Source organism: Triturus cristatus, chromosome 12 (assembly GCF_964204655.1).
Source record: "Triturus cristatus chromosome 12, aTriCri1.1, whole genome shotgun sequence".
NCBI classification, from domain to species: Eukaryota; Metazoa; Chordata; class Amphibia; order Caudata; family Salamandridae; genus Triturus; species Triturus cristatus.
In genome coordinates this window covers 35439050-35456274 of record NC_140595.1, presented here as the reverse complement: position 1 = coordinate 35456274, position 17225 = coordinate 35439050, and the positions used below count along the sequence as shown (strand labels likewise).

The window sequence follows — 17225 nt, the reverse complement described above, 5'->3', positions numbered from 1 at the left end:
AAGACTTTGTTGATTAATCCTCACCGCCTTGAAAAAGCTATAAAAACTAGGCCTGGGCGGAGTTTGCGGAGTTCCGCGAAGTGACAAAAAATCTCAGCTATGTTCCACAAATGGCAGAGTGCGACGCAAACTGCTGTTCGTGCTTCTCTTCCTACCGCTCGAGTGGAAATTCTATAGAAATTCTACCTGAGCGGCAGCTCGCGCTCGCTAACTTAGAGTAGAGTGCAGAAAATTCTGCGAACGGAGTGGAGTTCACCGCCCAGGCCTAAAAAAAAAAAACACAAATAAAAAAAAAAGTGAAAATATTTTGTGACTAAATACACAGTTGCCACCTTGTTGGTTCCAATTTGTTTTTCAGACCTCAACTAAAAGTTTCAGAGGCATCTTTTAATGAAAGTGGTAGTGAAAAAAGCATTTACTCACTTAAATTACTCTAACGGATCAACCGTAGTTGATATGGGTGCACTTTAGTGGGGAGAGATGTGAAGGATCTAAATAGAGTAAATACCTACGTCTTCACCAACAGGTGAGCAAGGAAAAGTCTTCCTTTTTGTTTATTTACCCTCACACACCCTAGTGGTGTCATGCTTCATCATCGGGTCACCCCGACGCCTAAAAGTCGGGGTGGGCTCAACCACAGTATTGGGAGCTCTTGATAGAAGTTGGTGACCTGGGGGGCTGAATAAATTAAAATACCTCAAACAGATCCCCGGTTTCCCTTTATTCTTGGGTCTGTTTGGGTAACTAAAAAAACAAATGTTGGGTCTTATAAGGAATCTTATGGTCCTAAGACCCTAGTGCCAACATGTTTCAGTCCTGTAATGGCCTTATGGGTCCTGGACTTTCATCAGGGCTAGGTTTTGGCCTCCCTAGGAACCAGGATAAAAGGGGTTTCCCTATCCTGTATGCGATGCAAGGGCAGAGTAGCTGCTCCTTGTAATGATGATTGATAATTTACCAATCATGAATTGTACTCCATCTGTAAAGAAAAGACAGACAACAAAGAAAAACAAAGACAAAAACAACATACATTTTATAGTAATGTCATTGTTTCTCTTCAAAACTTTGTCCCACATTGCGTGCTCTGGAACTGATTAATAAACCACTTGTGCCAATTTGTGTCTATGACATAGTGGTAATCAATTGCTTCCAAACTTGTGCCACTCACGTGCTTATCATCACATAATGCTGTTACGTGACAGATGATTGGTGGGGTGGCAGTGGTACTCAATAAACTGATCTTGATTTATGTCAGTATGTCTATGCTTATACTAGTAACACACTCCATGCCTCACATTCATTCCACATTCGTACCGTGTTTGTGAGAAGAATAGCGGTAATCGTAATCTTGTTGTATTTATCATTATCCCTCCTGACTCTGTGCATTAAAAACAATAAACAATAAAAAGATCACAGTCCCTTACCCAATTCTTGAATGGTTTCTGTGTCTCAGGGGACCGTAAAGCATCTAGGGGTAGCTTTATAGTCAAACCCTAAAATCGTGACCCCAGAAGGTTAAGGGAAATGTAAACAAATATGGTGAGTAGATTTTCTCTAACCTCAAAAGGTCGAATCCCTCGTATTCCCCATATAGAGAAACGACGGATAAAAGTTTTGGCGATCGGATTGGAAGTTGCCAGTCTATAACTTACTTCATCAAAAGTCCTGCCCCGCGTGCACACCTACTTGGCTCCGGTCCCCGGCTTTCGCGTTTGTAAAGCGGAGGGACCGTGTTTTAATACCCGTGAGTTGTCATAGGAACAAATCGGTAGGCCGTCCTGGGCGCGTATCCTCGTACGTAATGACATTAATTACGTACCCGGAACCATGGGGCTTGTAGTTCCGTATTAGATTTGTTGACACACACGGAGATTTAAGTCTTTTACCACGACCTAAAAGTCTTTAATTGCCATTATGATTTGAAAAAAATGCAATATATGAGCAATATATGCAGACTGTTGTTATTTACATATTGTTTTGTTGTCGGCGTTTGACGTTGTGAGAATTACGTCATTACGTCTACAAACGTACCGGGAAACAAGGGAGATGTAGTTCCTTGTAACCTCAACACTGCGGACGAGTATAAATCACCTGGACCATTCTCTCTGACACAAGGCATAAAAATAAATAAAATAAATTAAAGGTGAGATAAAATAACGTGTTTTTACAAAGGTGCTATGACACCACAGTTGAAGCCCACATAGTGTGCCTGCTTCTTCGATCGATACTTGAACGCTTATTATTGGGGAATTTTCACACCGCAATGACAGCGAACTTATTGGTAGAATACCAATAGTGATGCATGTGATTTATTCGTATTCAGCTCGTAGTGAGGAAAAATAGGGGAGTTTTTATCTTGGTATATTCCGCGTGTTATTATCGAAGGAACTTCCTTTTTGTAGGAGATGATAAACCGGAGTCAAAAATATTCTTTATATATATAAAGGGTGTTATGTATATATATATGTGTATGCCCTTCAACGAAGGGAGGATAAGCTGGGCATAGCATAACGTGTACAAATGCTATTATTAGGAATTTGGACCAATTTTCATGTGGCCGCCATATAAGAGTCCCCAAGTTGGATAGACAGTTTTTGGGCGCGTATTTAATAAACAAGGAACAGAAAGGTGGCCTAGTTGTAAAAAACCTTTTTCCTTCATTTATTTAGTTGGTTCCAGGGTATACAATCATTAAGGCCCCTTTCATGGGTTTTTAATCGATGGACCCAACGTTGTTCGCGCTCTAGGAGTTTGTGTTGGAGGTTGTTTACATGTTTGATCTTTTCTTTGATGGTCCACTTTATCTCTGTGTCTTTATGTTTTTTCTCATTGTAGTGCGCAGTCAATTTTGTTGCTGTTATTGCACGTCTTATTGTGCTCCTGTGTTCACTAATGCGTAATTTTACTTTTCGGCTTGTCATACCAATATACATTAGATCGCACGGGCACTTGATCATATAGATCACTGCTTCAGAATTACAGTTGGTGTGAGTTCTCTGTTCCCATGGAGAGTGTAATCCCAGATTTATTACTTTGGTGTGTTCTGTGAATGGACATGCTACACATGTGCCACATGGGTAGTGTCCCGTAACCTGAGGTGTACTCCAGAGGGTTGATTGACTGGTGATTTTCGGTGTATATGTGTCAGTATGTACCAGTAAATCTCGTAGACTTGTGTTCCTTTTGAATGAGAACATGGGTTTCTCAAACGTTATTGTATTCGATGTCAGGATGGACCATTTTTTGTTTATTATCTTCTTTAGGTCATTAGAAGATGTGTTATATGTTGTAACACATATCAATTGGTCACAGTGTTTCTTTTCATGGGTCTCTAGCAATGCCTCTCTTGGTGTATTGCGGGCTCTCTTATTTGCTTTATCTATGATCTTTCTCGGGTACAATTTTTGTTTAAGTTTGTTAGTGAGGATGGTCGCTTCCTTTTTGTATGTTTCCAGATCAGTACAATTTCTACGAACCCTTAAAAATTGGCCTACCGGTAGATTCTCTCTTAAAGAGCGTGGATGTGCGCTATCGAACCTGAGTAGGCTGTTTTTATCCGTAGCTTTGGTAAACAGAGAGTTCTTGAGGGTACCTTCACTAGCTGTGAAGACTACGTCTAGAAAGGATATTCTTTCTTTATTCATAGTCATAGTGAAATGTAGATGGGGATTCAAACTATTGATCCATTTCTTGAATGTTTCCAGACCAGTGGTATCTCCTTCCCAAATCAGAAAGACGTCGTCAATATATCTATACCAACAACGTATGTTGGCAGAGAACGGGTTATGTGTCCATATATGTTGGTCTTCAAAGTGTCCCACATATAGACAGGCCAGGCTCGGGGCGAATGTACTGCCCATCGAAGTGCCGTGAGTTTGTAGATATATCTGATTTTCAAACTTAAAAAAGTTTTCAGTGAGTGCTAAATGGATAAGGGTGGTGATCCATTCAATTGGCGCTGCCCATGGCCATTCTTCCTTTCTTAGGATCTCTTCAACTACCCTGATGCTCTCAGTCTGAGGGATGTTTGTATATAGCGCCTCAACGTCAAGGCTGACCAGGATGTTCTTATCTGGATTGTATTGTATCCCCTCCAGTCGGTTGAAAAGGTGCTTGGTGTCCTGTACATAAGACTTGATCTTCGTTACAAGGGGTCGTAGGAACCAATCTGTGTACTTTGATAAAGGTTCGAGAATGGACCCTATCCCAGAGACAATCGGTCTTCCTGGCGGTGGTATTTTCCCTTTGTGTATTTTCGGGATTGTGTAAAAAAGAGGTGTTCTTGGATCCTCCTGATTCAAGAAGTCATGTTCCTTCTTTGTGATCCAATCATTATCTAGTGCATCCGCGGTCAACGTGGAGATCGTTGTTTTGATCCGTTGTGTAGGGTCTCGATTAATCTTTTTGTAGTACTTAGTATCTGCCAGCAGGTTCATACATGCAGTTCTGTAGGCACTAGTACTTTGAATAACCGTGGCCCCTCCTTTATCCGCCGGTTTTATTATTAGATCAGTTCTGGACTGAAGGGAGGTTAAGGCTTCTCGTTCCTTCTTGCTCAGATTGTTGAATGTGTTTCTCCTGATTTGTAACAATTCTACCTCTTTCGTTACAGCTTCTTCAAAGGCGAGTACCTCTGGGGGCATCATGTTGGTAGGGGGATAAAAGGTTGATTTGCACCGTAGATCCGTGTGTGTTTCGTCCAGATGTGGGTCCTCTTTGTCCCTGAAGAATGTTTTCAAGCGAATCTTCCGGAAGAAGTCTCCCAACTCACATCGTAATCGGAATTTGTCCAAATGTGACGTGGGTACAAACCCTAGTCCTTTTTCCAGCACAGTTTCTTCATCTGTAGTAAGAATGACGTCCGTCAAATTTACCACTAGTCTCTCATGCTGCTCGTTCCTGGTTGTTGGTCCCTGGTGTTGCTCCGTGTGTTCATGGTGCTCCGATCTTCTTCCCATTGCACTCTTTTGTTCCCTCTTCTTCCACGTCTGCCTCTCCTGCCGCCCTGTCCTAAAAAACGTTGGTTGTAGTCGGGCTGGTAGTAGGGACCCATAGGGAACTGGGTCGGGCCTTGGAATGGGATTGGTCCAAATGGGGCGGGCCATGGGTACATCTGCTGGTGTCCATATCTCTGGTTGTAGTTGCCTCTCCGTGGTCTTCTGCCCCTGCCTCGCCTGCTCTTATTTGATCCGTCACTAGACCAGTTGTCATAGTCAGAATCCAATGATCCCGTCTGTTCACTATATACAGATCCTGAGTCCGAATTTTCTTGACCTTTATAGTCGTCTCGGATGTAAGGATAGACCTTTTCATGACTGAACTTTTTTAGGTCTTTCTGTAGTTTGTTGATTTTACTTTGCATGAGATAATCTTTATGTTCACTTATCTCCTTATTCACTTCCTCAAGTTTTTTCTTATATAGGGATAGTTTTATCTCTGTCGCAAGTGAATCCTCACTTATTTTAATTTTGATCAAAAGAGCATCTGCTAAACGTTTAGCTGTATTGATGATTAAAATGAGCCAATCGCGCGAGCATCTCCACGCAATTAAAGACCATTCTTTTTTAAATTGGGGGTCTTCGAGAAAGATCCTAGGTGCATTGGTGACAAGTAATCCTGTTGGTGCTGTATTGCCTCTTAGGTACTCTGTCATGATGGCTCCATGTAACAAGATTTTCATTTTCATATAGTGAAAAAAGCATAACACAGCATCAATAATCCTTGTAAATCAACATTACTTTAGTGTCTCTGTGTTTGGGCGTCCTCACATTTTCCAAAGGAAATTTACGGGAAGTTGGCTAGCGACCACATTTTTGTGGCTGCATCCTTCCAGAACGGTGGGTAAGGAGTGCGTGCCCGGACACAGGAGCAAAACATCGGCTGGAGTTTGAAGTTTAAAGACTTTCCAGGGAATGAATTTCACTTTTAAGACATACTAGCCAACTTCTTTGGACTTTAATAAACTACTGGAATATCTAAGTAGCTGGACACAGTTAAAAACTGAAAGATGTGTTCCTGTGTAACCATGTGTTTAACAGTTCAACTGTAAAAGAGTTTAGAAGCATTCCCGCTACCATATCCCCCAAGCCTAAAGGCTTCTAAGGAGGTCAGTCTGAATAAAGGTTTCCCCCTGTCCACCCCTACCCCAGGTTCTGGTCTCAGGCGCACACATTAATGGGGTAGAGGTTAGAGTATTTCGTCTCAGACTTTGGCCTTGATGAGATGACTTAGACCTTTCTGAGGCTGTCTTAATACGGTGGAGCAGTCAGGAAGATTTCTATCGGGGTTTGGACATTACAGACAACACAATTGGTGAGCGTAGAGAGTAGCTGGGAAAATGTACAACAAGATACAGATTTAAATGCCCAAGTTATGATAACACGAGGATTTGTGTTTGATCCCACAGTCTACGAAGGAAGCAGCCAACCATATCGGCGTATTAGCAACGCTAGATCAAAAATATTGGGTCTAATGACTTGCTAAAGCCATCAGTTCTGGGACAGTTCTTCGGGTAAAGGCCAATACCCAAACGTTAAATCTGAACGATGCGCATATGTGCCACACGCTGCAGTACAACAAAACACAGCACGGCATGCTGCAGTACCTGTGCCGATGCGCTCCAGAGGGTTCTGCCTCAGCAGCCTGGTGATCAGATCCTGGGAATCCACAGGAAGAGCTTCATCTCCCCCGGGCCACATTATTTCATCTGAAAAAATAAGGAAGAGACAGTTTAAGCCAACTGCGAAAAACAGAATATGAAACTGCAAAAAACAAAAAATAAACAAACAGCAAGACAAGATGTTCGGAAAAAGGTCCTCTGCAGACATCATGTCCTACACCCGCTAAAATGAGGTTCTGAGATCATTCAGATGTCACTGGCTAAAAATGTCAGAGGACTTAACTTATGCATCAAGAGGTGCAATGTACCCTGGATTATAAAATGAGACAAACAGGCGGCTGAACACAACAAAAAGATGAAGAAGAGTCAGCCACCAGGGAAAAGACAACAGAGCATACGTAGAGTAAAGAAGCTTGGACATTCGATAAGTAATCATCAGAATTTACCCTCAAGACCGTCCTAGAATCTCGGAAAAATCTGTCAACGTCATTCTGGACGCATTATATAGTGATACGGCTCCATGGACTTTATTCCACAGAGGCTACGAAGGTACTCCGTGATGACCACCCAACGTGGGTCAAACGAGAGAAGGAGTGGAGTGCAAGAGAGACTCACCACTAACCACCTGGCCAAAGAGCTCCTCTGGAGTGTCTCCAAAGAAAGGCACACAGCCGACCAGGAACTCGTAGAGAATGATCCCCATCGCCCACCAGTCCACTGGCTTCCCATAGCCCTGCCTGAATATCACCTCCGGGGCTATATATTCTGGCGTCCCACACACCTGGATAAAAAACACAAAAGTGGAAGTAATCAAACAAAAAAAACTTCTGACTCCGGAAAGGCATCTGATGAATATTCAACGTTTAAAATCAGAACACCCAAGAAGTTAAAACTAACAATGTTACATAACAAATTCATCAATGATAACATTGGAAAAAAATTAAGGCATAAATTATAAATTTGGAGTAAATTAACCAGAAATGTAACAAGTCTATCAATTATGTTTAACCCTTTTCGCCACATCTAAAAACAGCAGCATCCTGTTATCCAGAGTCAAACACGCTTTGGCAATGGTAACAGGTGGAGTCTTGGCAAGCTGGTGTATTGTTAATTGTAAGCACATGCACATAAGATTAAAAAAAGAATGCTTGCAATTAAATTTAAAAAATAACCATCGCATATAAATGTATATGCGTGTCTTGGGAGACAGGTGAACCTAGACCGGCCATGAAGTGCTTACTTTAAATGCTTATCACAGAAATATATGATTGTTTCTGGAGAAAAAAACACTTTGGCTTTGAAACTGAAGACATAGTGTAAACACACAAGGGTGACTAAAACCCCCCAAAAAGATAAATAAAGGCATGAAATCAGTACCACCAAATGTAAGTATTGGTCCATTTGCTCCGGCACTGATGTGTACTACTTTTTAGGCAAATGTACACGTCATCAATTTAGATGTCATCTCACACACACTGCGAGAAAGCCAAAAGCTGAAGAGGGCTGATCCCCTGCCCCCATGCAACACGCTGTGGTAGGTGGAACCAAAGTGCAAATGGCAGCTGAACACACCAATGGATGAGGCAGAGGGATGGAAAACACATAAGGCTGGCGAGACGGCTTAAGCTGTCTCTATGCCAGACCTAAAAATAGGAAGAATACCGCAGATAAAGAAGGATGATTTCATGTGATTCTTACAGAAGAGCTTATTAAAAGACAAGATTTATTGGTAGCATTGTAGAATGTACTCAAAGTACTCACGATCAAGTAAATTGACCATCTGAAGCAGGCGATGGTCATTGGGTGTTCCCTGGTGTAAAAACTAATATCTGGACCCAGGTTTAATTTATATTTGAAGTAACCATCCTACAAGACCCATTTACCTTCATTTAACTTTTAAATCATTCCTCTTTACTTGCAGTGCACAAGCCATTTGTTGTTTTCTTTTAGCTTTGTAACAACACGGTACCCTACACGTGGACATCGTTCCATTCCTGATGAAGACCCACTACCTTAGTCTCACGGTTGAAACATTGAATGGACTCACATAGACTAAATAGATGCACCAAGTGACCTGCTTCTGACTGAGCATTTAATTCATGAAGTTACAGGGTTCACCAGTTTCTCAGTCCCATGTGCAACTCGCACATTACAGGGTTTTCTTTGAATTCTGGGATTTGTAATCTTGTTTACCTCATTGTCACATCAGGGCTGCAAGTCCCAAAATGCAAAGAAAAATACTGACCTGAATTAGCTACTCATGCATGGACTTAGAAAACAAAAGCAGTCTGGAGCTAACCATAGATAGCCACCGAAAAAGTGGACATTGAGTACTGTCCACCCAGTCACAATAACATTATGTTACCTGTGTACATGCATTCTTTTGTTCCATAAAGGATGGAAATACAATAACTTGTCCAATAAACGTAACCCAGATCATCCAAACATAATGTAGTTCAAATGGAGTTTCAGATACATGTTTTGATGTTCAAGGAACTGTACAGAGCTTCAATCTGCACACCCATAAGGTAACAAAAAATATATATATATGACATTATGCTACAAGTTTGCTCATTCAGTTTCCATTCAGTCTGAATGAATCCACAGTGTCAAAGTATGGGTACCTGTTTGTCCAAAAACTCCCGAGTGTCCTTCTCGATATGCCCCTCGTACAGGTTTGTGGTCATGTTCATCAGGCCAATTTTAGAGAGTCCAAAGTCTGTCAGTTTAATGTGACCCATTGAGGTGATGAGCAAGCTGTGGAAGAATAAGGACAAAGCAATTTTGAGATGTCAATGAGATGGAGCGCGTGAGTAAAAAGTACATACGACTCCCTGATCAAAAGAAGTCCACACCCTTCATCAGAAAAGTAATGCAGGTGTACGCAAAAAGCCATAGTACGGAAAGGTGGGGGTGCTTCGACACACGACTCCAAGATTTGGGACTAGAGTCGCTGCCAGTTACAGGCTGTTGTGCAGTTCATTACTGTTTTACTGGTTTTATATACTAAACTGAGATGCCACAATAATAGTTTGATTATGTATCGCTTAGATTTAAATCTATTAAAGTCACTGAATTGAATAAACCTGCCTTTCCCCAAGTTTGTCTTAAAGTTTTTTAAAAATCATGTTACAATTGAAATGATTTAAGTGCAAACATAAAAACATAATTCCTTTAAATCAGCTGAATCGAAGTGGAACGAATACAAGATTTTAAGAATACATATATGCTATTTGCTGAAATGTTTCGGTGAAATGAACTTGTTTAGTGAGATCCAAAATGGGTATTTTATTACACATTAAGGGCAGTTGTAGGATATGTAAACACTCTACACTGGCAATCTGCATGAAGATGGGTTTGGTTTCTGTCTGGGATGACAAGAACAGGCATTTCTGTAGGCAAGTCTACACCAATTCTAAAATGGTTTAAAAGTATAAAAGGTAAAAAGTTACATGACTAACAAAAATTGTGCAGTTTGAGGCCATTTTAGAGTGACATGCTATGTTTTTTTGGACCATCTAGCTGCTAGAGGTGGAAAGGCTTCTTATGAAAATAAACATAATGTTTAAGTTTCCTCAAAATATTTTAGGACTGGATGTAGGATAGTAAATACGCCTCCTAGATTATTTTGAGTTAAGTTGTACTTTTCCCCCAAAAAACCCTTTGCTGTCCTGTGTGCGCAACCCATGGAAATAAACTCAAACACGCCAACCATTGGGTACTACTCAATAGCAGGACATCAGGAGGGTGCCCCTTTCCATAATTATGAATAGTTTTATTAATTCCTTTGTATTTATAATTGACAATTTGAATGTAAAAAGGCAAAATACAAGGGGGCCTAATGTGTCAAAATATCTGTGTATTGCCGCATTCAGATTGCCTGGTTTCTACCATAATTTGTCAGTTTCATTGCAATCACTTCCTTGTTCTAGGACGATATGGGAAGGGTTTCAGTTCGCCTGTCAGCATTTTGTCCTCACAGATTCTCTTAGAGTAACTTATTATCCGTAGGTCATCTTTTGCCTAACTTCTTGCAGATTTTTACTCTGTTGTCCCAGACAAGCCATCACTAAACCGCGTGTCAACGTAATCAAACAAAGAGCTCAAGAAAAAGGCAACCATGTTACTGTATGGGCAACAACTTTTTTTTTATCATAAAAATAAATAATTACTAAATCCAAATATACCATCTTCAGAGATGAAATCCACAATTCATTGGCTACCCAAAATTCATGGTGGGATTCTCTTTCTCTGTGATTTTTCCCCCCCATCCGTACTCACTTATCAGGCTTCAGGTCCCTGTGAACGATTCCGTAGTTATGTAGGTATTCGAGGGCAAGAACCGTTTCAGCAAAGTACATCCGGGTCATGTCAACGGGAAGGGGGCCCATATTCTTCAAGAGTGTTGCGCAATCGCCACCTATCGAAGCAATAGAAGGTGTGTAATCCAAGATTGCGAAGCTTTACACACACTCGCAAGGATCTTCGGTCAAAGCACAGCCTGGGCTAATAATTTATCAGCATTGTATTTGCCAATGGTATTTTAGAATCTGTACGTTCGCTCTAGACAGACGTGCACAGAAGCCACACACAGATGGATCACTCAAGAAATGCAGTATTATCCGGAGGGAGAAGTAGGGGGGAAGCAGTAGATGTTGGGTTGGCATGACCTACGTGTTTCTAAAACCCACACAATTTATACATATGGATCCTAATCTTGTCTTAGTGGCAGACAATCTTTTTCACAGAATAGGGCATCAGAGCGCTTTACATAGCACCAGTTGCGTTACATGAGGACACATTCATTTTTGTAAGGCACGGGGAGATTAAGTGATTTGCCCAGAATCACAGGATGTTCAGCGTCATTGCAGAGACTCGTACCCAGTTCCACAGATTCGAGGTCGACCGCCCTAGCCGTTTGGCCAACTCCTCTCCCCATACTGAAGTGCTGCCAGATGGAGCCAAAGGCTTTGTTCTGATGGGGTTTGAGCCTTCTTGCCCAGTGGACAACAAGAAAACATGTTCTCCTTGACCCAAACAATATGTTCTGGGTGTCCGGTTACTGGGATTCTATGTCAGGACCCGGAGGCTCAGATTATGCTTAACTCTTCCATTTATTTTGTTCAGCAACCTTATGAAAAAAAAATTTCATCAAAAGACTACGAGTCTTTGCAGGTGAGCAGAAAGCCCTGTGGCTTTGCCACCCAGATTTGTACTGGTTACCTTCCACGTACTCCATGACCATGCACAGGTGCCGCCGGGTCTCGAAGGAGCAGAACATGCTGACAACAAATGGGTTCTCCGCAAAGGTCAAGATGTCTCTCTCCACAAACACCTGCTGGATCTGGTTCCGGAGCACCAGGTTCTGCTTGTTTATTTTCTTCATGGCGAAGCGCTGGCGCGTCTCCTTGTGCCGCACCAGGTAAACAGCGCTGCAGTCGGGGAGAAAAAAAGGGTCACAATTTGACTCATCTTAACACAAAGCTCTTCGACTTAGCCACAGCTTATAAGAGGGTTTGCAAGGAGGAAGAGTAATGGGAGAGAGAAAGCGGCCAACAAAGAAAAGAGAAATCAGAAAAAAAGGAATTTTGGGAGGGACAATGCTAGGAGTGGAGGAAGATATTGTGGACTGGAGGTGTTGCATGCAAAAAGGAATGAATGAAGGGTGAGAGGGCAAAAAAGGTGGGGTAGGATGTTAAAGAGTGACAGAGAGAGATGTGGGAAGATAATGAAATTAAAAGTTGGGACAGGATAGCAGAAAGGAAGAGGTTATTGGTAGGGAGAGATTGCTTTTGTGAGCTGCATTTTCTTTGTCAAAATCATCAAACGAGATCTAGAATACTTTTGAATGTTTGATATGTAATGGTCTCCTTTCCAATACACCTTGTAACTTCCACCATGTGAATTATGGTTTCAATAATGGTTCTCATAACTTCACAGTCCAGTAACCATCCAGGCAGGCATAAATGACCTGAAATGCTGTTGTGTAGTACATATGCCTATACATAAGAGAGCTTCTATGTTGGAGGAAGCAGCACCAGAAAGACTATTTTCACTTGCCTTTTCCAAGGAATGCCAATCTCGCTGCAATGCCCATAGTGAGGTGTGGAATACCTTTTAGCCATGGCTGACTCCATGCACAAAAGAAAACAGAAATTCTACGGCACAAAAACCTTCTACCCAAAGTCCCCACATTGTCACCTTTAGAAACCTTGCTAAAATCTGAATTTGAAATCCTTAAAAGTTACAGCCTTTTTCAATTACATAAAAGCATACACTAAATAGGGATTAAAACCTAACCAGACTCTCATAATTTCATTCGAAAAACAGAGTGGTGGACGATCCAATCACGCATCTCTGTGTGTACAACACTCTCTGATGATGACGCTTCACATCCTCCCGTTTATGGGACGTAGGACGTTGTCTGCGCAAACCATTCAAAATAATGTCCTGCTGTCCTAAAAGCTGTACTATAATAAATAAATATTTGCCACATCTTACCCGTATGCCCCATTGCTGATCAGCTTAATGGTTTCAAAATCCGCTTCGCAGGGCTTCCGTCGGGAGACCGTAGATAACGCGCGACACTGGAAATTGAAAGCAAATTAAATGATCTGATAGCAAACACAGCAGCAGCAATATTTGTTCAAGTCCATGGAAGCTACTGGGTGTAATCTACAGACACCTGACATTAGATGCCGATTACAATCCTGCGTTAAGAAAAATGATAGTTCTTTATGGGGACCTAATATACAGAAATTTAAGTCAACCGTCCAATGTGTTATTTGGTCACCTGTCGACTAAGCAAATTCTTCATAACCAGGTGTCATTAGAGAGATCTCAAGAATGAGCAGAACGCGGCAGCTCACTTCACAACCGAAACGGGTCCCTGCAATCATACGCCGTGCATACAACACTCTGAGGAGGGCCACACTATGTGTCAAACACCTTCATGTCTGAAATATGTTACAATGTAGGGATCTCTCTCCAACTTCATGTATAAATGATTCAAATCTTCCTTCTGGAGCAACATATGTGTAAGGAATCAGGAGTTTCCAATTCCTTTAACTCTTTCATCTACCATGTTATCATATGTAAAGCAGCTGCAACCCGGAGAAAACATCTGCAGAAGAAAACTATTTAAAATTCAGAAAGACATTACATTATTTATTTTCAATGCTACAAGCAAGACCATCCTTTTTCTTGGAAAGGTCTGGAAAAAGATATTAAACATAGCCTGCGTCAGCTACCATGGAACTTTGTGCATGGGGTACAGATGCTAGATCATGGCTGCTTGTATAGCGCTTACATGGCCTTTAGGCTACTACAAAGCACTGTTGAAGCAAAGAAATGGTGCACGAGAGGTTATTATGGGATAGGAGAGGACTTCACTAGAGAATCAACATTTTTCTATCCTGGGCACACTGTCCCCCAGTCATGTACCTCATGAGCTAGGAATCAGCATGTGTAGCAAGATCCTACTTTCACTCCCCCCGTCCCAGTGTTCGGCCCTACAAACAACGTACAAACACTCACATTTACATCTTGTGTGTTTGATGCCGCAATACTGGCTAATGAGTCAGCCTTAGTTTTTGCCAGTCTGCAAGTTATCCTAAAGGATCTATTTGCACTGATGTATGCAAACAGCAAGTCACAGGTTCAGATAAAGCCCGGTTTACCTCATTCTTTCATCCTGCAGAATGTTAAAAGGAGGAGCAGCATTCAGCGGGCCGATACTGGTTTTCAGGACTGTGGGCCCTGGCGCGATAGGGTCATTTGAAATACAGATTATCAATATTCCAATTTCCAATGTACTGCTATCAGGAGCACGTTTGTTCGCGGTAAGCCTTATTCACAATAGAACCAGACTGAACGCAACACTGAGACAATATGAAGTTGCAGACAAATAGGCTCACCTCAGGAGGGTCATCCAGCTCAGGGGGAAATGAGTTTCCATTGTCATAAATGTCATCAAACTGAACCATTTCTGTAATAAAGAAATAAACGTAAAGAAAGGCAGCACTCAGCCCGTAGCAAATCAACGTATTCAATCACTTCTCCCTGCCCCTGTGAATTGGTTCAGTAAAAAACAGAATTACTAAAAACATAAAACACCCCAAGTATTCTAAGACGCCTAAAAAAGGACTGGGACACGTAAGTGGCCTTTGGTAATGCTGGTTGTGCATAACTCAGCAAAGTAACGCAACTGGTTGTGAAGCGTCAGACTCTCTAGCAGCTCCTAGAATTCTTCTTAGCAAATTTCTCTACACTGCATGGTCCCTTTAAGCCTTTGATGCACCCAGACCACCCCCTCTGGTAATTTATAGGGAGCAAAAAATCTGCCAGCATCAACAGACTACTGAGAAAAGTACCAAAATCCATCACCGCTGACCACATACCCCTCCCCAAGGGGGTCTCACCTTCCAGAGGGTCTTTGTTGAGTCCCAGCTGACTGATGATGTACCGTGGGAGACTATCCGTTTTGATCCCTTCGCCGACCTTGGCCTGACCTTCTGCTGCTTCCAGTAGGTGGTAGAACTCTTCTGGGTCAAACTCCTAAAAAGACAAAGAACTACCGGGTTAAACCAAAGAATAGCTGCGGAAATGCTGATGTAGAACACGTTCCTTTATGATTAACCTCAGATCAGAAGAGAAACCATCAGATCCCATTGTTTCTTGAGCCTATAACAGGATGCAGCGGTCACTTTGAGAAAACCCAATCCTCTAAATAAGGGGGAAAAATGTTTGCATCCTTGAACGCTTCTGAATACGTCAAACCAGCTCACTTGTAGTGGCTAGAAATATCTTTTTGGCACAGAAGGGACCAGAAAGACTAGTCTAGGATTATAATGTGGCTAAGAGAGGAAAATGGAAACAGGGCTTGCCGGATCTGCTGATAAATTTACCAAACAGAGCCTATCGGGGCCAGTAGATAGCACGCGTAGCACTGCTCAGCAGGCACCAGCTATCCAGTCGCAACATGCTACCAGGATATTCGATTATATATATATAGATATATTTAATGTCAAACTACAAAAGCAGACTCTGGAAAAGAGGATGCCAAGCGCCTAGGACAGTTGAGGAAATGCAGGAACGAAACCAGGAAATCCCATGACCCCTGGAGCTTTAAGCAAATAGGACCACGCCCAAAGCAAAACAATCGAAAAGTCAGATTTTATTAATCTTGTTTTTATGTGAGGTGGCACAAGGGGGGGGGGGGGTGCTTCTAACAGGTGGGGCAGGAGGCTATCAATGCTGGGGTGGGAGATTCAATTATGGCAAAAAGAGAGCTGCACAATAGTGGAGAGTCACGAAGCAAGGAGGGATGCTAGGTTGGTAGAGCGTCCAAATGAAACACAGAGGGGGGGAAGAAGGGAGAGCAGATTCTACTGCATAACAAGGTCAGACCGAAATACTGGATGAGCGACCACATCACTGTTACAAAAGTAGTAATTATAACAACAATATTCATGAAGTACAATATGGGAGAAGATAGTGGCACGGGTACACAGAGGTGCCCAGGAGCCCCCTATTGAAAACCTTAAATGCCCAGACAGGGCGGATGCAAGGACTTCTGGGAGAAGGGTGGGCAATGAGCTTCAGCAAACATGGTTCAGTCTTCAGGGCCACTACATCAAGGAAAAGTAGAGAGTGCGCTCTCTGGAGCAGGTGACGTGAAGCAGAGACATTCGTAGGAGTGTCCAAGTTGTTAAATGACAAAACCATGAAATCCGTACACCGATAACACCCTCCCACATTCCGAAGCTATGCAAACCTGGGTAAACTATTTTTCCTCTGGAGCCTCAGTTTGATTATCTGAAAAGTGGCTGCTGCGATCAGTGCGTGAAAGGCTCATTGCAATTGCTAAATAAATGTAAAAGAGTTTCCTTTACAAACTCTCCTACACATGGTACTTTATTACATTACTTGGTCAACATGAATCAATTCTAAGGCTGCAAACAACACTGTGCAGGAATGGTTCTCCTTTTACTAGTGGTGCAAATGTCTATGTTCTCGTTTTAGGCCCCACCCACCCATTCGACCCTATGGCACATAAACAGGTCAGTTGTTGGCTCACCAGGCATTCGAGCAGACGCGCAGGGCGTGCAATTACGATTAGCACTTTCCTCACGAGCTGCACGATGTAGCTGACTTCTTCACTCTCCGACCGCTCACAAGCCTGTAAGAAGGCGAGAAACAGTAGCCTGGCATCAGATTCCGCCCCTGATGTATACGGCACCTAGTGTCCCCTGGAATTCCGTTTGGTGAGAAGTGGTTCCCAATGCTGAGGGATGTGTAAGTTCTGCTCTTATTGGGACATTTGCCGTTAAGGGATTCTGCACATGGACCAACACAGGTTGATTGAAAAAGGTATGCCTAGTGGACAACTTTGAACTCCTTCAGTTAAGAAGGTTATGTTGAGTTGTTTTGACATCACATTCTCTCCGATTTGCTATTCCTTGCTCTGCTGGTGTATGCACACGGTGCAAACAAAGCTGTGAATCAACGGAGAGCTGTATCCCTTACAAAGCTTCTCTAAGTTGGGTGCCAAGCTTTGACTGTTGGATTTATTATGATCTAAAATAAACTTTCCTGACCTTGAATC

The 17225-nt window shown here is 42.2% G+C and overlaps 1 protein-coding gene across 3 annotated transcripts in view; it reads right to left on the bottom strand.

Annotated features, from left to right (window-relative positions):
- The window catches only part of MAST3 (microtubule associated serine/threonine kinase 3), a 268364-nt gene that overhangs the window by 35824 nt on the left and 215315 nt on the right, over nt 1-17225 (bottom strand). For all 3 annotated transcript variants that reach the window (XM_085638360.1, XM_085638358.1, XM_085638359.1), the window contains 9 exons: nt 16698-16799; nt 15040-15175; nt 14536-14606; nt 13121-13206; nt 11843-12051; nt 10901-11039; nt 9244-9376; nt 7235-7400; nt 6605-6706 (listed from right to left, as the gene is read on the bottom strand). In XM_085638360.1, coding sequence (XP_085494486.1) covers nt 6605-6706; nt 7235-7400; nt 9244-9376; nt 10901-11039; nt 11843-12051; nt 13121-13206; nt 14536-14606; nt 15040-15175; nt 16698-16799 — 1144 coding nt within the window. The remainder of the gene's footprint in view (nt 1-6604; nt 6707-7234; nt 7401-9243; nt 9377-10900; nt 11040-11842; nt 12052-13120; nt 13207-14535; nt 14607-15039; nt 15176-16697; nt 16800-17225) is intronic.